At 39.8% G+C, this 22,938-nt stretch overlaps 1 protein-coding gene across 1 annotated transcript; it reads right to left on the bottom strand.

The window, feature by feature from the left end:
- Positions 1-234: 234 nt before the first annotated feature.
- ccni (cyclin I) lies at positions 235-22,938 on the bottom strand. Its single transcript, XM_078270976.1, has 10 exons — positions 22,700-22,938; positions 20,951-21,107; positions 10,012-10,146; positions 8,033-8,107; positions 7,101-7,241; positions 6,670-6,798; positions 6,379-6,480; positions 4,729-4,894; positions 2,669-2,898; positions 235-2,358 (listed from the first exon to the last, which is right to left on the bottom strand). The coding sequence occupies exons 2-10, from the start codon at positions 21,062-21,064 to the stop codon at positions 2,128-2,130; spliced, it is 1,323 nt and encodes a 440-aa protein (XP_078127102.1). The 5' UTR covers positions 21,065-21,107; positions 22,700-22,938; the 3' UTR covers positions 235-2,127.

The raw sequence follows: 22,938 nt of genomic DNA, 5'->3' as shown, positions 1-22,938 counted from the left end.
AACGTCTGACATACAGTATTATTGTAAAGTTGTTCTAGCTAAACTGTTAGCAAACATCTGCGTACTCCCACATCCGGCAGACACAGAGCAACATTATCATCCCATTGTAGTTGTTTTTGTTGCATCTACTGACTTGTACCTACTTCACCTGTATTGTGATGTTCGTGAACTCAGTCATATAATGAAAATGTAAAACATGAATGTTTTTGTGTAATAAAATGAAGACAAAGTACGTTCTGTTTTTATTCTTGTACCTCTTCCTTTATTGGTGCCCCAGTGCATTCAGGGACCTGAAGAAGCCACCAGCAGCTCCCACAGCAGGATAAACAGAGCTTTTTGCAGGAATAAAAATAAAATAAACAGAACTTCAAGAGATAAAAACAGAGCATGTTGTTTGTGGGTTTTTTTTTTAACATCGAAGTGTCACTTGCCTCCCACATAAGCTGAGACACAAACTCAAAAAACACATTTCGGTCTCTTAGCTTATTTAAAATGCTTTAAATAACTCAAGGTTGTTTTATTCCATATGAATATATAAACGAGAACTTGAATTCCCTCTGGGTGCTTAAACACAGAAACCACATGCAGAGTGATCTTTACCAGGGTCTTGTTCTTTGTATGAGGACGTTTGTAAAGCCTGGATGTTTCCGTTCGAATTCCACTAGGGTTTTTGTCATAGCAATGAGTTGAACAAGACCTTTTGGACGGCTGTGGCTCAGTGGTAGAGCGGTCGCCTGCCAATCGGAAGGTTGGTGGTACAATCTCTGGCCTTGCAGTCCCATGTCGAAGTCTCCGTGGGCAAGACACTGAACTCCGAGTTGCCCCCGATGCTGCGCCATCGGAGCGTAAATGTGTGTGAATGTTTATCTGATGAGCAGGTGGCACCTTGCACGGCAGCCTCGGCCACATTGTGTGAATGGTGAATGGTTCCTGAACTATGTAAAAGCGCTTCGAGTAGTCGTTAAGACTAGAAAAGCACTATTTAAAAACAGTCCATTTACATTTACCTTTTACATGTTTAAGATGAGAGCATGTACATTATTAGGATATAATCAATGGACTCAATGGACTCCAAAACAAACAGTTAATGAGAAAGCCAGATTTTAACAGCAACTTCAAAGACACTTTTTTTAGTTTGTGGGTGAATAAAACAACCTGAGAAACGTTCATTCAGTCAAGCCGTCATAACAAGCTGAGGGGAGGGGAAAACAGAGGGGCTTCATAGGAGGGATATTTATATTAGCATCTTATTAACAATCAAACTGCACTTCACTTAAAAAGGTTTTCTATCTTGGTGAGTAATACAGATAATCATCCATACATTGAGACTATGAAGACGTTATAGAGATGAAAACATGCAGACTGAGGAAGGAAAGGGGATAGAATAAAAACAAATATATGAAATGGAAGAAGAGTTTAAGATGTGAAGAACAAATATAAGTTGACAAACAAAGACAGAAATCTTCCACAAAAGGACAGAGAGAGACAGGGGGGGTAGAGAAGTCAATTCTAGTTTTTTTTAAGGTAACTTTTCTATTTATAATTTTTTTAAACCTTTTGTATTATTGTATTTGTTCAACAAATATAATTAATAAGATAGTAGCAGCAGCACGTTTTATTTTTTTGAATGTTAACATTTTTTTGGGCTCTGTTTTCCCGTTGCAGGGGATGATGGCAACCGACCTCAGGATAACTGAACAGCTGGGGGTCACGCTGGGTCCTTTGCACTGTAACCAAAACCATCTTAACCACTGAAATCATCTGTATCACTGCTTTATTTGTATTATAAGATCAATATTTTCTTATTTTCTTCTTTTACTGTACGTTCCATTAAAAGCAGTGATGTAAAGAAGAACTTTCTCCATCAACTCTGATGGGCAACATTTCACAAGGAGCTGCCTTTTACATTGCTTTCTTATGCAAATGGAAACACTGAATAAAATCTCTCTTTCATTGTTGCCTATTGCTGAGGGAGTTGCCCATCACTGTTGCCAAAAGAACTGCCTAAATATCATAGATCAAAAAACTAAATATAGTTTAACTATTTTGAATTGAGGAGTTTAATTTAAAAGTGAACGATGATGTCACTGTGAAGGTGGTTTTGGTACACAAGTTTCTGTTTGGTCTCTAGGAGGCACTGACTGACTGCAGCGGCGGGCAGGGGGAAGACCTGCCTTCCTGTCGGGACAACAGGACGCTGCAGACACCCAGACCTTCTCCTTCTCCTCCACCTCCACTTGTTGTTATTGCCCCCATCAAAGATGTTGCCCCCTCCTGGACAGCGGCGGAAGTGGTGACGTCTTCGTTGTAGAGGCGTTTGATGGCATCATAGAAGTCATCCACCTCCATTTCATCCACCTGAATACACAGAAAGACTTATATTATATAGACTATATATAGACTCAGGTCTAGGGCTGCAACTATTATTTTCATTATCAGTCACTCTCCCGATTACTTTCATGTCTAATCAGTTAATCGTTTGAGAAAAAACCTGTCACGACTAAGTAAACCAAATATTTACATTTGAGAAACTAGAACCAGCAATGCAACAAATTAATTAATCGATTATCAGAATCTTTGTCAATTGATTGACTAATTTAATTGATTCTCAAGTCTCTACATAGTTTTTTTTCTTTTTTTTTTTTTTTTTAAAGAAAAAGTGTGTTACCTTGCGCTTGGAGGATGCCTTGCAGCGCAGTGTGACCTTCTGCAGGTGGTTAAGATGGCGGAGGTGTTTGGGTGGAGAGAGTAGAACTGGGATGCTGCTGTTTGTGGAGGAGATGGTGCTCCAGGGCTGCTGCCTCCCCTCTTCCCCATCAGCAGGTGTCTGTAGCTGGGCAGGGATGGCGGTGACGAGGGCACGGTCCCTGGAAGACTCAGTGGTGGAGGTGATGATCCCTGGAAAGAAAAAGTTACAGAAACACTTTTAAATAACACAGATGAAGCCATCTATAATTTTGGATGCCTCTGTGCCGGGGCCCAGGCAGGTCCGTGACTGGTTCCCGGTGGGACGGTGGTCTGGACTTGGCTGGAATGAAATCGCAGGGCCAACTCAAAATGCCCCTAAGCACCTTGTGTGGAAAATGAGTTGCAATTGTCTAACTATCCACCAGGTAGAGCAGTGATTATGGAGACAAGCGTTTTCTGGCATGAAATCAGCTGTTCTTATCATATTTGATGCGTTTCACAAGGTTTATAACTCAACAACTCGCGAAAAGGCTTGATTTTTAAGGAAAACTGAGCACTTTCTCTCCCTGACCACAAAAGGTTCAAATTGTGATTACTGTTTACGGTTTGTGAAACATGTTGACATGTTTACCGTCAATACAAAAAGTGTCTTTTTCATAAACGTAATCAAACATGAAACTTAAAACAAAGCAGATATAATAAATTTATATAAATAAAACAAAAAAACTAAATAAATAAAACACAAAACTAAACTAGAGTCAGTAGACATTGTTACCCCAGCACACAGGCAGACCATGGGCAGCACCTTTCATTAGTCATTGCACATTTCCAATATATGATTTATGTTACGGCTGTGCAATTATTCAAATGTTTTTAATCGTGATTACGATTTTGGCTCCTAACGATCACAAAAAGAAAGAAAAACTATTATTTTGCACATTATGTAGTGTTTCTGGGCTCACAGTCATCCACTCTCCTCTCCCCTTTGAGGGTGAGCAACTGGAACAGTGACAGGAAGTCATCACTCGTGAACGATATGTCATGGAATGTAATTGTAAGATGTATGATGCTTTTTAGAAACGATTGCAATTTGATAATTTGACATTTGATTTAGCTCCTGTACGCCCACGAACTTCACATGTAGCGTCAGCAGTACAGTTGATTTTATCCAAACTGAAACCTGTCCAATAACAGTTAACTCTAGAGCGTTGTGAAAAATGTAGTCGTTTAACCAGATGAACCATGGTGGGTGGTTCCCAATTTATTTTCATGAATACAAATGTTTAAAAAATAGTTTTTGATTCAACTCTGTAATGTTGACATTGGAAACTAGGGAGATGAGCCTGGTGTGCTCAAATGGCTCTGGGTGTGCAGTCATGCTGATTTGACCACTTTCTAAATGTCTAGTTGACCAATCAGATTGCCTGATCAGATCTAGTTGTTGTATAATGGGGTTTTTCATCCGGCAGCAGGTCTGCCAGCGGCCTCCCAGTCATAGCCATGACACTAACTAGAGCTGGTTTGCAAACATTGTGTATCACAGGGAGGAAGATTCGCTAGGGATCGGAGATTGTTTGCTTTTGTCTGGCTCTCCGATTTGACCAATCATGCTTGCTTTAGACTGAGGTTAGGACTTTAGATTTAAGACTTTTGTTTATGCCACACTTTTATTTAGTAATTTATGCATTTTTTTTAATCTGTATTTATTTCAGTATATATCTATTTTATTTCCATATTTATTTATACATTTATTTATTCATTGAGACTTAAGTCATGTTTTGTCCTCTATAACACATAACCAGGCTATATGCAATATGGAAATAATGTACATGGTCCACTTGGATCATCGGATTTTCATTTTTTAACTAGTCTTCAGTCCCAACAGAAGCTGACTTAAGTGACATCAGTTGGAGACATTTATCAGACTTCACACAGCTCCCTCTGGAGCCAAAAAAGGCTTTATACAACTTTTTAATTTTGCAGTAGTACTCTCTAACACCTGTTAACAGTAAAATGGGTGGAGTTCCCCTTTAAACATACCCAGTGTGCAGCAGGGGAGTGTGGGGTCCTGGTCTGGAGGCTGCAGGGTGGTTTGGCTCTGAAGGGGTTGGTAGATGTAGACAGTGTTTGGAGGCAGGGAAGATCTCAATGTGGACAGACTACGAGCCACCAGCTCTCGACTCCGAATCAACTCAGAGCTGTCGATCTAAGAGAGAGGGAAGAGGAGGAAAGAAGGACAAAAGAGACAAACACAGAATAAACGAGATGAAGACAGCAACTAATACATTTTTTTTTTAAATTATATATATCCTGCAGTGTTCATTACAGCCAATATGAAGATGTCAAACTATGTACTGATGATTTTATTACTCTTTGAGCCTTACCAGGGCCATGCCGTGCTCTTCAAACGTGGCTAAGCATTGCTATCATGAAGTTCACTAGTTTAAATGTTCCTGTTAATTCTCATCTAGCTACGTTTGTTCAATTAAGTTGGAAGGTTAATTTGTATGGAAGTAAATCTGTTTCATCGGATTTTGAAATTAAAAAGCCATTACATTTCTAGCACTGAATCAGAGGTGCAGTGCTACGCGCTTCTCTCCCACTCATAGTCCCATAACCACGGTGTCTGTCCCCCGACTCAGATCAGTTAAATCAAAGGTAAACAAAAGAGGAGCTATACTTAAGAAGCTAATTGGAATTAAAACTAGCACTGCAATGATAGAACAGAATGAGAAAATTAGATGTGGACTATTAAATATTAGATCTCTGTATTCTAAAGCAGTACTAGTAAACGATTTGATATCAGATAATCAAATTGATCTATTCTGTCTCTCATAAAGAATATGTTAGTCTAAATGAATCCACTCCATATTAAATTCAGGAATCTCAAATTCCACGAGGCTCTGGCCGAGGAGGGCGAGTTGCAGCCATTTTTGATTCAAGCCTGTTAATTAATCCTAAACTTAAACTAAATTATAACTCGTTTGAAAGCCTTGTTCTTAATCTTCAACATCCAACATGAAAAACATTAAAGCCAATTATATTTGTTGTTGTTTACCGAGCTCCAGGTCCGTATTCTGAATTTTTATCTGAATTCTCTGAGTTTTTATCATACGTAGCCCTTAAATCAGACAAAGTACTTATTGTAGGTGATTTTAATATCCATGTGGACGTTGACAACGATAGCCTTAGTATTGCTTTCAACTCACTACTAGATTCAATTGGTTTCAGTCAGAGTGTAGTCTAGCTTAACTCCAAGTCTCCAGAGTCGCGGCCAAAGCCGATTCGAAAGACCGCTGTTTAACGGCATAAAATCGGCATATGTCAGACTGACTGGCCGGTCGCCGGTCATGGCCAATCACGTGAAAATCGGCCAATTCCGGTCAATCAGTGAATCTCTAATTATTATTATTGTGAACTTTTGCACATGCCCTGATCAAGATTTTTGCACATCCTTCACAAAACCGTACGGTCTTCTTATCTACTTCTATAACGGTTACATTTTACATATTTGTGATTGTAATATTTCTATTCTTTATTTTTGTTCCTAACTGTTGGAGTACTTTGCTTTATTGTTTATTTACCTTTAATATGTTTGTGCGTACCAAACACCAAGGCAAATTCCTTATAAGTGAAAACTTACTTTGGCGATAAATGTTATTCTGATTCTGAAGCGAGTCAGTCTGATACCTGTGCCTTCCTCAGCAGGTCAATGGTAAGAGCCAGCCAATCAGGGCAGCAGGTCTCCAGCTCCAGGGTGATTAGGGCCAAGGCCAGCATGGATCCTCTGAGCTACAGGAACACATAAGGGACAAACGTGTTCAGGCAGGTGACAAATCCAGATGTACGAAAACCTGAGCCTCAGAGGGTGACTTCCCCCTGTGTTGTGTTCGAAAACAGAACATGCTTAGATTTACCAGTGTTACATCAATACAGAGGAGCAGAGATATCTATCTAAAGCGAGAGTATATGCGTTTCAACCTGTATGAGTGTGTGGTCGGCCAGACAGTTGTAGAGTCGCCATGTGAGCAGAGTGAGGTGCTGAGAGCGGTTCAGTCCCAACATAGAGTTCAAAAACCCAGAACGACATGACAGCACCATCGCATGAAACTATAGAAGAGAAGGAGGAGTTAATCAGAGAGGAAAAAAAGAAAAGATAATCAGCATTACAAGTCTTGCTGGCTAGGAAAGAATTTAGGTTAATGTAAATCAAGTACATTTAAGAAGTAAATAATGTTTTGTTCAATTATTTATTTTTTTACATTATACAGTACTTAATGTTGTTATGATAATGGCTCTATGACAGATGACACTAGGGGGTGAACTGTTGAGTGCTGTTTAACATCTGCAGATGGTAGGAACCGGATTTGTATTAATTTATTAAAACATCACATGAAGAGAGACAGACGTACGATGTGCAGGAAGTCCAGTGCTGTGGCGGTGTGCAGATCCCAGTTCAGTTTGTCCAGGATGATCCTCTCCATCCTCAGGATCTCTGATGGAGAACAGCCACAGCTGCTGGAGGCAGCCATCTCTTTCAGGGAGGGCACACGCTGACACACACACACACACACACACACACACACAAAATCAATCCATGTTGCACCACCAGCTCGGTCCGCTCGACAGGTATCCTAGCATGCTTTGTGCAACGAATTTAGTCACTTCCCATACATTATAAATGACTGCGAATGTTGTCGCCAGTCAGGTCGTGTGCAGTGGGCAGGCCCCATTAAGGCATGTTCACACCAAGGCTTTTTGCGGCAGCATGATTACATACAAAGTTTATGCACAGATGCGAATACACGCGTGATGCTGTGTGGAAAGCCGATCAGTGTTAGTAAAATAGTGTAGCCATCTGTGGGAACCCAGAGCTCTATAGTACCTCATATTTGTACAGACTTGACGAAAAGGGGAGCTTTCTTGGGGAAAAGTAAGTGAGGAGGTAGGCCTACCCTGTAAGTTCTGAAATGATGTGTCTGTTGTGTCGATAGCCCTGATCGATCTGAACTTCATTCAGAAAACAACCATTTAAAAATCAGTTTGCTTGTCATCTTGCAGTTAGGTCTGATAAAGTATGAATTCAGACTTTTTACAAATCGTCATCATGATGTAGTTATTTCGGCTTACTATTTATCTGTTTATTGCAATTAAATCACAGCAAAATTTGGACCTCAAGTAGCGCTGGAAGCGGCAGTCTAATACACATGGTTTTTGCTCCTCCAGACAATGTTATTAATCCAGATGAGATGCTTTTTGACATCTGCATAGTTTTTGTTGCACCTCAGTGTGTATTGCCCGATTGTGTGTGTGTGTGTGTGTGTGTGTGTGTGTGTGTGTTCACCTCATCCTCCTCGCAGGTCTTAGTAGCCAGGAAGAAACAGGCGATAGCAATGCAGCGCAGGTACTTTGGACGGGCCTGAAGACAAACATTCCCATCAATCAGTAAATCAATCAAATGTTTATAGTTATTATAAGTATGTTGGAAGACAACGATTGTGAGTTTGATTAATAATTATTTTGTTTTGTGTTGAACTTCTCTTTAATGCCCTGTACACCCACACAGGTGTTTTAACTTATGTCACCTAGACCTTTTCTCATGTGGCTAAACTAGGGATAATAGAGACCTTTTTTCACAGCAGGCATTTTAACATGCAGTGGGGAATATTAAAAAAGTCAGGTAGAGACGGAGATCCAACCAACTAAGGGAGCTAAAGTTTGTGTAATTTCTGCAGCTAGCTAGCTAGCTAGCTACAGCTGATAAAGTCTGCCTGCGACATTGTCATTTTGCCACCTAGAAATGAACAGCCTGCCTTTGCCTCCCTCTGTCTGAAATCAATCAAACTCATAGTTTTAAAAATAAGTACAACATTTTAGTGGTACATCCCAGTGTTGTAGTACTCGAGATCGGTCTTGGGCTCAAGACCGGTTGTCTCAGAACCAACAGCATTTTTACTTGTCTCGGTCTCAGATAAAGAGGACTGGATTTTATTTCAAGACCGGTCAAGACCACAACTGGCTTTTTGATTATTTTATCAAGGCATTTCTCATGATACACTAAGGCAATAAAAGAGGTGAATGAAGAAGAATTTTAATTTGTTTTCTGTGGGTGTTTTATGGGAATGTGGATCTTTCAGACCAATTTGAGGAGTGCTTTTGGTTAGCATTTTCCGCATTTATCGTGGCAAGCATTGTGTGACTGGTTTGGTCTTGACTCGGTCTCGCCCTGCCTTGGTCTTGGTGATGTCTCCGTTTAGGTGGTGTTGACTACAACACTGGCACATCAGTACACCACTGTTTTCACTGTAAACTGCATATGGGTTACGGAATTATGGTTTAGAACATCAATATCCAGTTTGATACCACTGGTTATTAATAATGCCTACAACACTACTATTTTAAATTTTTTGTACTAGACTGAGGGCAGTAAGCATAAGGAAGAAGTCTGCTCTCTACTGGAACATGTGGGACATCTGTCCTGACCTGAGGGACAGGACATTCAGAACTGACACTTCCTCTTCCTGTGTAAATGCAAACTGTCAGCTATAACAAAAGCCTTGTCATCATTAGTTGTTCGACAGTGGTAAACAAAGACAGAGCTATTAAGAACGTCCCACTGATCCACAGACAATATTTAACCAAACTCCCTCCCAACATAAGGTCTAGACCGAGGGGTTTTGTTTTCCTTTTGTTTGTTTTCAGATGTTAAGCTTGAAGACCTTTTAACTACCACCACAACCAAACTGCTCGATTAAAATATGTTTAAAAAAAAATAAATCTTATTACAAAAGGCAGAAATTCCCAATTTCACAAAAAAACGGTGTCTATAATAATTAGGTTGACACGGATGCATTTTGGGGTGGGCGATGTGGTTAAAATCCTCGATCACGGACCACGGTATATGTAATTCATTGTTATGCACAAAATTTCAGAGAGAAAAAGGGGTTTGAAAGAATGCACCTTAAAAAAATATGCATGTTCTTCTAAAATTGACCAGTGGTCACCACTGTCATTTTACCCGTTTCATTATCTATCAATTAAAAAAAGCAACTCTGGGCGCCCAGATAGCTCAGTTGGTAGAGCGGGCGCCCATATATAGAGGTTTATTCCTCGACGCAGCGGGCACGGGTTCGACTCCGATCCGTGGCCCTTTGCTGCATGTCATTTCCCCCCCCTCTCTCCCCTTTCATGTCTTCAGTTGTCCTGTCAAATTAAGGCCTAAAATGCCAAAAAAAATAATCTTTATTAGCAACTCCACTTGGTAAATATGCTAACACTCGCAGTAACATCTGTATTAAAGTAGAACTGGTGGTATCAATTTACCTTGATGGTAGCAAGGAAGCGGTCCAGGATGCTAACAGCTAACACCAGGGTCTCCGGGTACAGCTGCAGACTGCTGTGGAGCTCTGTCAACCAGCGCACGGCCTCATCCCGCTGGGCAGGGGTAATGTCTATATCCTACAACAAACAACAAGGTTAACTACAACATCAACAGCTTCATCAAGCTAGCTGTTTGGGATGTTTGTACTGACCACTGATACACTTGTTCTTGTCCATGTTTACTAATGAGGACAACAAAATACTTCCTCATACTTATTCATCCTTCTTCATACTTGTTATGACGGCATCATAGTGACATAAGTATGGCGCCAGATGTCATATGTCCCGAACGCAATAAAACATGCTCATATCAACATATCCCAACAACCCAACGAATGAGACAAACGTATACAATGCTTTGTTGGGATGTGCGGTTTAGTTTCATACACAGGTGCCATTATTTGCCTCGCCCTATGTTTTGTTTCATGTTTGCAGCTGCCTGTACAACTCTTGGTTGTTGAATTGGTGCACAAGGACTTATATTGTCAAGTGGCAGGTAATACCTGTGTGTGTGAAATAATATCATTTGCCAGTAAGCATGTAATCGTGACATATGACATACAGTATCTGATGCCATATATAAAGCCCGTTTTTAATATTACTACACTGGAGCAGATAGTCCCCAAAATGCCTACTTTATTACTTTGAAAGCCATTTGCATGTTAAGTGTGAAAGGTGATAATTGGAGATAATCTACAGCGATGCCTTTGATAATCACAATCCATCTTTGGTATTTTGTGATCTTAATATTTAAGCTTTGTTTTTCTGTGAACAAATTTACATTCTGCTATTAGAAGAAAACTTAGTGTTGAAACAGAGTAAATATATATTATGTAAGGACACAGAATGACACAAGACAAAATGTTTTGTTTAGTCAAGAAACTAAGTTTGTCAAGACAACAAATTAAGCTTATGATGAGAAAAATAAATGTTTTCTTCTCTAGCATAGGCCTAAGTCAGCAAGTCTGTTAAGACAGTTCAATTAATTTGCTGATTATTTGTTTTGTCTCAAAATAAAAAAAATAAATAAAAAAAAGATAAGGTCCATCAATCAGTTTACAGACTTTTGCCGGTGGCTGAGCAAGTACTTCAAATTCCGTTAAGTTAACTGCGGTCTGTTCGTCAGTCAGCCTGGCACACAGGTTAGCCAGCCACTGTTCACTCTGCTGCTGCTGACAGAAAGCAGAGACATTTAACGGAAAATGGAGTAAATTGGAAAATCACATCAAATAAATGATACATTTCAAAATTAGATTTATGTACTTTAAAAGGCCTGGCAATCATACCTGATCAAGGCTAAGCTGTTTTTATTTCATCTTCACAAATTTTAGGACCCACTTCCTATGTAGATATAAAGGGCTCATTCTAAGCTAACAAAAACACAACAATTACTTAGTTTTAGATTATTATACACTAATGAAAACATAATTATGAATATTATATGCCATTTCTACCATAAATCCCGCTAAATCCTACACACTGGTCCTTTTATACAAGTGAAACCATTTCTCGACAAAGATAGGAGGAAACAAACAAAGTGGCCCTGAGTCTTGAGGAGCTTCTCTTTAAGACAGCCATGCTATTTCAGGGCAAAACTTGACCTGGTTTCCACTAAAGGGCCAAACAGGGTTAGACAGGACTTAACTGACCCACCTAGTTTTGAATCATTAGTAAAGCCTTTGTGACTGACATACTTCCACTAAAAGAACAGCATAATTCTAAACCAGCTCAACAAACAGACGAAACCTGACCCAAAACATTCCAGGAATTCCATTTGTTAATCATCTGACAGGTTACATCTATCCAATGGAAAAATGATACTGTATGAAGAGGGTTTTATGACATGTACAACATTTTTGTTTGCATATCAGCATGTTAAGCTGGGTTTTTAAGCTGAAGCAGGGACCTCTGATGTTGGTCTGAAGGGGTCAACATGTCCTATCTGACCTGGGTTTAACAGGTTGCAGATACAATCAGCTAAGTTTATGAAAGTTTGAGAAAAAAAAAACATATACAGATATACTGTAGACTTACAAAACAATGACCGTTTACTTCTTGTACTAAAATAACCCTATTGTACTGCAGCAACTTCTCAGTCATAAAACTGTGGTCTCCTCAATTATTGAACAGATTGTACAGTGTACATAAACCTTTGATAAGGACAGCAAATAACAAAAAATATTATGACTTCACATCACTCTGTATGCAATAGGGCTGGATGATGTAACCAAAATCAATATGATATTACATATTTGCCTCAATACAAATACATCAAAATGTAAAATATAAGTTTTCAAAAGCACACGAGAAAAGATTTGACCAAAAACTACCTACATTAACTACAAGAGGTTAGGTGGTGACTCTTAAGTGTTCAGTTTATTGCTCATAGCTGTTGCCCCCCATGTTGAGAGTAAACACTGCCGTGACAGCTACTTTTGAAAAGGTCAGTTCACGTATATCACGTAAAACATACTGTCGTGCTTACCCCTGGTGGTAGTTAGCCATGCAGATAGTGGGGCTTCATTATTGATTCATCGGCTGTACATTTTTTCCCAAGTCATTCATTTTTTTCATTTCATCTCAGAGGTGCTTCAAGTTTGGTTTGTAAAAACACAGACCTCCATAGGATAGCTGGATCCATGTCAGAACAGCTGGTAAAAATGACCAGGATTTGGCTGGTCATGATAGTGTCAATTTTCTGGTCACACAGCAAGACCATGTTAAACCAAGCCTAAAGGTTTTACATACTTTTCTTTCGCCAACATATACAAATTATATAATCTAAAAATTCATCCTTGTAACCCTTCATTTATTTTTAAAAGTCACATAACTAATATTTGATATTTCCTGAACAAAGATGACAACAATTCAGACCTTAATATTCAAATCAATTCTTCAGTTATGTATTTCTAAATTGTCTCAGAGGTGAAATCACTGGTTCAGTGAGTGGAACGTGTAGCACTACATTAGCAGATGGGGTCAAGGGTCAGAAGGCAACCAATCCTGTTAGCCATTTAATCTGCAACTTGATAGCAGCAGGCCAAAAGGTGTTTGAACATCAATCAGGAGGCAAAGAACTAGTGGCGACGAAGCCTGACTGTGGCGTTGCCTCGCGCCTCCTACTCTTTTTGTGCCTTGACAAAAAGTTTCACCTGAACCAACACAAAGACTACAGCCGACCGCCAACTAGCACGTACTTTCTACGTTTGCGTTAGAGGAAATAACTCTCCTTCCCAGCAGGCGGCTGTAATCTATTCATTCAGAAAGGGAAACCGGATATACAAACTGTTGCTATGACACTATAGTCTCGCTTTGCCAGACCTTCCTTCAAAGCGCGCTGAAGGAGAGTCTGGCTACTCCACATAGCATTCGGGGATGGGAGGAAAACGTGCTCTGGTTTAATGGCATTTAAAAGGCGACAGATGCAAAATAAAAATATGAAACGCTGTCTTTGTTTTTCCACTTTTCCAACAATCATCACTTTGCTTTAGATGAAAAATAACACATTTTTAACCGATTTACATGTGACAATATGCTGGCTCTATACACGCTAAAAGTATTGTTTATTTAAATGCCGGTCACAGCGTTCTCGCTCAATACTGGACCAACTTCAAAGACTGTTGTACCCATCAGTCACTAACGCACAAAAACATGGCGAATAGGGTACAGGTTGAAAAAAAAACTAAGTCACCCTCTAAGCAAAGTACTTCAGACACTTCTTTTTGCTCTTTTTGGAGAATCCTGAGGCACTCAAAGGCCAGAGTGTACATGTAGTCCTTCTAGTGCTTCGTAAAAGTTTAGGGTAACTGCATATCCAATATTTGCCTTTAAAAAAACAAACATATCAACCATTTCTGCCAGTACACAGTCACTGTTCTCAAACTCCACACAACTGAAGAGGTGTGTCAACCAAGTTTGTCCAACATCATCCAAATCCTTCACCATTTCAAGAGAATCTTCCTAAGTGCCCCTTATATATAGAGAAATAAGTCTTCTCTGCCTTTTCTGAGTCTGTCTCCTCCACAGTGGGGTTGTTCAGGTCTAGAAGTTACTCGAAGTGTTCCTTTCACTTAAAGTTATAGTAGTTTCTGTCTCCCCCATGAGGAATTCTAAGTAACAACAACAACACCACCACCACCACTGTCGGCAAGTCCAAAAACCTGTTTACTTCTCAAAAGTAAGGTATCAAAGTATTGTTTTGGCATTGGTGCTGAAACTCGGCTATTGGCACTGGCCTATCTAACGCCACGACAGGCATTAACAACCTTCTGGCCACAAATCAGGACAGCTACCTCCACAATGAATGCTTTGAACATGGCCAAATCGGATTCCATGTCCCCAAACTCTTGTAGAGATTTTGCAAACATGGCTTAAGCCAGAATTTTCTTGTTTACCCTCACAACATGTTTGGGTTTACCACGTTTGTCAGGCAGCCTCCCACACCAGGTAATCCAACTCACGACCAGGTCATGTACATTTGACAGCTCTTCCTCTCTCTTTCCCTGAGTGTCCAAGACATACAGCCACGGATGTGATAATGCAAGTAGTGGGGGTGGTTTGTTGTGGACAGTCCATAACTAGTACAGTAGTCCAGGAACAAACTCAGATAATGCAGGCAACACTGTTGTCATAAACAGACAGATGCAAGTGTGTTTGCATCCTTCAGTTTATCAGAATTACTGTGTGCAGATCATACATGCACTCGGATACAAAACCAGACAACAAAAGAGCAACAGGAAGTTGATTGTGTTGGGTTGGCCAGATTAAACTGGCAGAGACATCAACGTGCTGCAGTGACTCAGCAGCAGCAGATCTGGATTAACAGTCAAAGATTGCCCCTATGCTAATTCCATTTAGGCTAATTTGAATAGCTACAGCTTTAGATCAGCTATGAATATGGAAACAAAGTACAAGTAGCTGCAATAGTGTCACATGCAGAAACAGAATAGCAAAGGGGAAAAAATAAAGCACATAGTGGACACAGACGCCTGAGGAGTTAAAACAACATGAGTGAAGAAAGTAAAGGAAGCTAATTAAAGCACAAACCACCATCATCAACATTTAACACATTAATAGTTTGGTCATAAACCAGTCTTGTGATGACAAACTTTCACAGCTTACGCTCTCAGATAAAATGTATTTTTTATTTCAGGATATTCTCGATATTTTTCTATTGGTGTAACTGCAGAACTGCAGGTTTCCCATCTCGCGAGGGATACCTCCCTGTCTATCACATTAGCTCAGTTAGCATGCTAAGCTTGATTGGATGAGGCTGCAATCACTACTTCATTTGACGTTGGGAGAGCAACTGCAACAAGTCCTACACAGGAAATTACTAAAGTACTACTGCAGAGTAGATGTAACATACATGGATAACTTCCTTACTGTCTACTACTGTAGACCATACAATGCAAGATTGTGGGATTTTTTTCCCCCCCTCTCTCTTTTTTTGGAATGCACCAATCAAGTTTTCAATCACTGTTTTGATAACCAAAGTTTTGACAAAAAATATTTGTTGACAAGCTTTTTGTTCCCACAACACATTATTTTGTATTGTATATTGTTTGTGTATATTATCTCTTTGATTTTGGACCTTGTTAAGCACTTTGGTCAACTATGGATGTTTTTAAACGTGCTATATAAATAAAATTGAACTGAACTATTGAAACTGAATGAATTATTATTATTCTTTATCCGGCAAATGAATCGCCTTTTTGAGGGGCTTAACATACTCAAAAACTCACCAAAATTGGCGGTCGCATCAAGCCTGGTGAAAATGTAAGTATTTTAAGGGTTTCGGGAATAGGCGCACAAAAATGGCTCGCTAGCGCCCCCTACAAAGTTGAGCCCCTGCATTACGTTTAACGTAGACTCACGAGGTTCATTTTGCGCCAGAATTGTCCTTTAACGAACTCCGCCTAGAGATTTCATCCGATCAACTTCAAATTTGGTCTGTGCCATCTTAAGACCTTAGAGATGAAAAGTTATTAAAAGAAAAACTTTTCGTCATAGGGCATGGCCGTGGTGGGGCGGCCATTTTGTGCGTTTCGCCATCAAAACAGGAAGTGGATGTAACTCCAGTGTACATTGTCCAACTGGCTCGAAACTTTTCATGATTCATAAGAGTAACTCTGAGGACATTTACCGGACAAAATTGACTCAAAGTCATAGCGCCCCCCTAGTGCCAACAGGAAGTAGGCCTAAAAGTCAAGGTGCTATACTTTAACGAACTCCTCCTAGAGATTTCATCCGATGGACTTCAAATTTGGTCTGTGCCATCTCAACACCTTAAAGATGAAAAGTTATTAAAAGAAAAACTTTTCGTCAAACTGTGTGGGCGTGGTGGCATTTTGAGCGTTTAGCGATGAACGAGAGTGGCTGTAACTACAGTATACATTGTCATATCTGCTTGAAATTTCCCACAATCAACAAGAGTCCAGGCCTGAGGACATATACAGGCCAATATTGACTTTTGGTCATAGCACCTCCCGCTGGCAACAGGAAATCAGCCTTATATGACAAACATCATCCAATTTACATGAAACTTATAATGTGTGGTCTACATGTGATACTGAGCCGCCCCCTACACTTTAACCACGCCCACTTACTCAGGGCACGCTCCCTTACATAACATTTGAATCGTTTAGAGTCTTGTGTGAGGTGTCATTGAACTCAGCAGAGTTCCTTCTTCATTGGTGATGGTGTGTCCCGCCCCCTATGCTTAAGCCACGCCCCCTTTCATAACTGGTGACCCGTTATGTGAAGTATCATTGAACTCAGCAGGGAGTTCCTTTTCATTGGTGACGATTTGCAGTGCCTGAGTGCCGCGCAAATGCACGGTCGCAAGGAGCAGCGTCCGCCAGTAACCCAGACGCACGCAGAGGCGCGAGGGCCCGTCCAACGCTGCTTACAACTTTAATTGTATTTTGAGGTTGTACCAGAATAGGTTTACATGGTTTAATTTTCAAAAAACACCATATTTTTGTTGTACCGCACATTGCTGCAGCTCCTCTTTTCACTCTGTGTTCAGGTCTCTGTTTTAGCTACAGAGTGAGACCTCTCACTGCTGTAACATCTTTGGTGGCAGTCGCACATGCGCAGTAGCTAGGTAAGGATCACATCATCTAGCTAGCGGTTTGTTTCTACAACTTCAGTAGTACAAGGCAGGATTAGCAGGGAGACTTCTTCTAAACAAGGGCACACTTCCAACTTTACGTGGAATACCTGCAGAATATGGACATGTAAGTAGTTCTTTTGTAGATTATGGTGAACTAGTGTGTGTTGTAGCAGTGTTTTGCTATTCAGAACGAGCTAGAATGCTAGCGCTAGCATGCTACGGTTAGCCACCTCATTTCGGGTACTGACGTGAAAAGCACTGCCGATTTTTAACAGCTCACCCGGAGACTGAAGGCAGGACACCTTCAGAAACCCCTATCTCACTCAAAACAGCATGGATTTTTTTTTTCCAAGTTTGTATGCGTGTGGAAGAAAAAAAAAAAAAAAAAAAAAAAACAACAAAATAACACCTCAAATCCCAGAAAAAGTGTTTGTTTTTTTCATAATATGGGCACTTTAAGAACATTTACAAAACAGATGCAGGATGTGGGGTTGTTACTGTCACTACCAAATGGAAGTTTAAAGGTGTCTTCAGATACAACTTAACACAATTTAGATGGAACAAATACATAACAAGATACATAACAGATAGATACATAACACATGTGATCAAATTTATTTGATGATGTGTTAATGTGACTACTACAGGGCCTTTCAGGTGTATTTGGGGACTAGTATCAACATTCAGCAGACTCCATTTCGTATCCATTTACTACAGGGGGTGAAGGTGAAACAATGAAACCAGAAAGAACAACACCTCTGCCAGCAGGCAAAACTAAATCATGCGACAAGTAAACAGATACAAGTAAAACATGTATCTGCGAAAATGAAATCTACCAGAATGTCACAGCTACACAGAGAGGGCTGATTTCACAGGTATGTGACATCCTGTGAGGGCGCGCCTGTAAACTGGAAGAGACTAGCTGAGGGCGTGATAAAACAAAACATTTTGTGATAGTTTGAGGATGTGTCTTGAAACGTGGAAACTAGGTGGGACCAGCTGAGTCTGGTGATGGTGGATGTGATGAAACAAAACATTTGCGTCAGTGGATTCTTTGCTCAGTGACTCACTGTGTTTCGGATACATTGCTGCTTTATGATAACATGTTTTTTAAATGGATAGTTCAGTCCAGTTCTTGATTGGGATTGGCTGAGCCGTTTTAGAAACCGTTGTAAAATGCTCTATAAAACACACTGTGACTGAATCATAATTTCAGTGTTACTTTGCCAATTTGTCCGCCAGGACATGAACGGTCAGAAGTATGGGTCAATTAATGAAAGCACAAAAAAAACAAAAAACAAAGATGCTGATGAAAGAAACAAAGAGAGCTTACGGTACATGTTGCTTCGTTGGAGAAATACCTGTCGTTGCTGCTGCCCAATCCATTAGCCTTTTATCTCCATCCATAGCGGACAAACTAGTTACACCAACAATCTATGGTAAGCGAAGTTAACGATGTAACTTTAGCTTTCTTGAATGTATTTGTAGCCTATTATGCTGACTTTTCTTTACTATGTTAACAATTGCCAGCGATATCATTTTTATCTAGCTATGTATAGCTTGGTTACTCAGCAAGTAACCAGGCTACACTTTAACAAAATGATATCACTGGCAAGTTACAACAGCTAGGTTATAATGTAGGCTAACTGCAACATAATGAGAACTTCATTCTTTCCTTCTCCTAATATTAGGTATACTAGAGAGCCCATGGGGTTGAACTTGATTGGCTCAATGTTGGCAAGGATTTGTGAAGCAGCCGGCGTGCTTTTCACTGCGTCTGTGCGTTGCTTGGCAACCATTCTGCTAAATATCACTGAAAAACTAAATTGCTTGGCGGGAGAATGATTATTAGTTCTCAATAAATCATTGCTTGTATTGTTGCTGTGTGTTTATTTGATGAAACATTGTCAGGTATATGCAGTAACAGTTTTATAAAATCAAAAACTCACTAAATTAGGTAGTATCGGATCGGAGCATAGACTCGCATGCTCTGCGATTCCAGCATTTTAGACGGTATCGGAGGTATTTCCGTTAATGGTATCAGGACAACTCTTATTTAGAGTCTTAAAAAAAAATCTTGAAGTCGTATTTTCTTTTTTTAAATGATAAGAAAATCTGCCAGTTTAGTGAAACTGGGTAACCCGTTTTCAAAAACAAATCTATTTGTGTCAAGCATTTTCGAAAGTTTTTTTTTTTATTCATAAAACAAAGCAAACTGGAATTTACCACTGACATGATTAGTTGATTAACCCTACCAGTTCCATTGTTTATGATGCTGTATTCTAGCTGCTCAACCTTGACCCAGAAAGACGGGTTTGACTAAGTAAATGTTACTTGATGCTATTTACTGGTTATGAAGCTGTTGCAAGCCCATAGTTGCAGTTCTTTAATCTGCCAATTACAGTTATGTAATTCATTTTAACATACATTTTTTTTTAAATGTATCATTCATAGGGCTGCAGCTAGCGATTATTTTAGTAATCGAGTATTCTACTGATTATTCCATCGATTAATCGGATAATAAATACTTTTATTCTTGTTTTATTGAAGAGCAATAATATACAATAGTTTGATTTAATTTTTGGAAAAAGCAACATTTTTATTGCCTACATTGCTTACAACATAATCTCTCAAAAAACTAAAAAACACATTAAGTACACGAAGGGATAGTCAACAAGTCAGCTCTTTAGATCAAATTGTGGTCACCGCTAAGTATTTTCTTGTCTTTGTGTTTGGTGTAGTTTCATCGTCCATACGACTCTGATTTACTTTTGTCGGGTCCGCTTCGTGGAATGGATGATTAAGTTAGACTCAATGTTTTCTGTTGAGATGCTGAAGCATTGACGTCGTGCTATTATTGTGGTAAGCTAGTTTGGTTTTTCAGTAGACACACTGTACAGAGTTTTCGTTTTAATTACGTGTGAACTGATTCCAAATTTTGGACACTTTCTGTCGTTTTCTCCAGCCTGTCTCTTCTTAGCCCCTCACTATTTACGCTCTCTTTCTTCATTTTGTAAACTGCGCCGTCAGTTTCATGGCGCGTGTCGCCAGCAGCGTCAGACCGGTGTGCGACAGTAATAATCATCCGTGCGGAAACACTGTGAGCGATACAACGTTTGTAACATTGTTTAAACGAAGCTTCCTCTCTGGTTTGATCACTGAAACCTTTTTGATGCAGTGTTTCCTTTAGGGTTTTTTTTTTAGCAGTGGGGGTAGGTCTGTGGAGCTGTTCGTTCAATAGTCGACTCGGAAGAAAGCGAACGTTTTGACAATAAACTACATCAACACAACAGTATGTGGGGTTAAACTGGATGGGCCCAATAACCTCTGAATAGTTCTACTTGTTAAATTGCAACGTGAGCGGCCGCCAACGCATTATGTCGGCAGGATCATTTAAAAGGCAACCGCGGCTACATTTTTTTTGGTACAGCCCCATTTCTGATACCATGGTGGCAGAAATTTTGCCATGGTGGGCCGCTACTACAAAATCAACATAGAGGAAACACTGTGATGTCAGCTGCTGGAAACAATTGGCTGTGACAGCACATCATGTATAGAAACGTGGACCAAACTTCTAAAAAAGTCAGTTATGGAGTGTAAAAACTTATGAGACTGCTGCTTCAGTCAAACAGTATAGATGCAGCTATTCAACGGCAGAATCATTGGCCCACGCCGTAGCTCCTAAATCATTTTTTTGTCAATGTTGAGATGTATTTTGTCAGTGCATTAGTTAATAAATGAAGGAATCCAGAGGTAAATCCTCACCTGTGAGGAGGGTTTCTTTGGCACATAGACCTTCCACATCTTGGCTTCCCTAGAGGCGGCCTTTTCCAGAAGAAAAGACAGCCTCTGGCGTCCCCAGGGTTCGAAGAACTTCATTCTTTCCCCTGGTTAAGCCTACCTCCCCACTGGATACAGCTACCTGCACAACGACACAGCAAATTAGAACATCACATATTTTAACTCTCCCAGCTTGATTTATACTTAAACAAACAATGCCTAATAAAACATTGGGGATTAAGAACAGACAGAGGTGTGAACATGGACAATATTTGCTTAGGGTTAGCTGAAGTTGTGATCAATAGCAATTTGGTTCCCAACCTCTTTGGCTTGAGACCACTGAAAATGAAGTGATATTTACTTGTAACCCCTGGTCAAAGTTGCATTATGTTAACAAGTAGTGCCCAGCTAGTCACAAAGTAACTTTTCCCTCTCCAATTGAGTTTTTAAGAGGTCTGACAATGACTCAGTAATTCACAAGAAGCAAGCAAATGGAGCAAAGTAGGGGTTGGCAATATGACCATATACTGTGTGATGATATACATTTGTCAACTATCAGAGGTCATGTTTATACTGTAATTACTATCGCTTTAATATCTGTGTGTGAGTGTATTGGGGCCATAATGTTACAAATCCATAAGCAGGGCTGCTTTACAGCAATGTTGGATTATGATATTATTTTTGAGCCAATGTTATGAAGTTCTTTGATTTGCCAGGTGTGTTTAATTTAGACTAACCGAAACCAGACATTTTGGACTATTTTAACCATTAACGATTACCAATAGATTCCCCAGAAAATGTATTATATCAAGATATATTTCTTACTGGGATATAAAATGATATATGGTATACTAGGATAAAGGAAATGTATCAACATTTCTCATCCCAAGAGCAAAGCATGAACAATTATAAATTTAGTTTAGGACAAATCCATTTTTCCTATGCTGTTAATGACGGAACAAACTGAGCAAGCAAAGCTGACTGATGACATTCTCAAAGAAAAGCTTTTGATCATGTTTGTTTTTCAGAGCATTGAAGATGCTCAATGTTGTGTAACATTATCCCTTCAGTTAACAGTTCTCAATTGGCTAAAAAAGACCCCCAAAAACGCAATGTTAGTAACGTTAAGTTACTCACAGAAACAAACTTTTTGACTTCGAATAAGTTAACGTTAGATAAAAGACCATGTAGAGCTCTATGTATTACCCTGTTTTTATCTATTTTTAAAATGAGCCATGCTCGTAATTCCGTTAATGCTTTACATTTCTGCGTTTTGCTGAATAACAATAAAAGGAATCTTAAAAAGGCAACTATCAGTCACCGTAGAAAGTGTAGCTAATAGAGTGAAATAAGACACCGCCCGTAACGATACTTCTCGTTTTGTTGGGAACTACCTTGAACCTCCTCAGAGAGGACCCACTTTTTAGGAAACCACCAGGCTTTTTGAAGCAGGTGCATTATCGTTACCAAGCGTTTTCTTCCATTATCACCCTGAATGCGACTATTTCCTGGAATGGAGCTAGTCGCTCGCAACTCGCTAACTGACGTGACATCGCGCACAAATTCGTACGTGTCTAACAAATAAATGTTGAAATCGTTGGCTAGTACCCTCAAATTGTGTTATGTAAAAAAAGTTGGAGCGCGTTTACGACGATGACTATGTAAATATACAATATAGGGCCATTTAAATGGCTGACTCAGACCCAGTAAGTAGACGGAGCCTCCAAGCCTTACCTCCCCTGCGAAGCGGAGAAAACCACAGTGGGATTTCATCCGGTCCACTCAATTCAAGGATAAATATAGGGGTGAAATCGTGGACCCGTTCTTCGGTTTAGTCGTCCATCTTGGCGTCCATAGTGCTACGTGGTGGGGAAAAGGGGTTACAAAAATATAAAAATAAAAGAACGGAATATAGACGGATGCGTCTACTTCCGAGGAGGAGGGGGGCCTGGCTGGGGGAAGAGAGGAGGACT

Source organism: Sander vitreus, chromosome 16 (genome assembly GCF_031162955.1).
Source record: "Sander vitreus isolate 19-12246 chromosome 16, sanVit1, whole genome shotgun sequence".
Lineage (NCBI taxonomy): Eukaryota > Metazoa > Chordata > Actinopteri > Perciformes > Percidae > Sander > Sander vitreus.
Note: the sequence above shows the minus strand (reverse complement) of the source record. Positions and strands in the feature narration are given on the sequence as shown.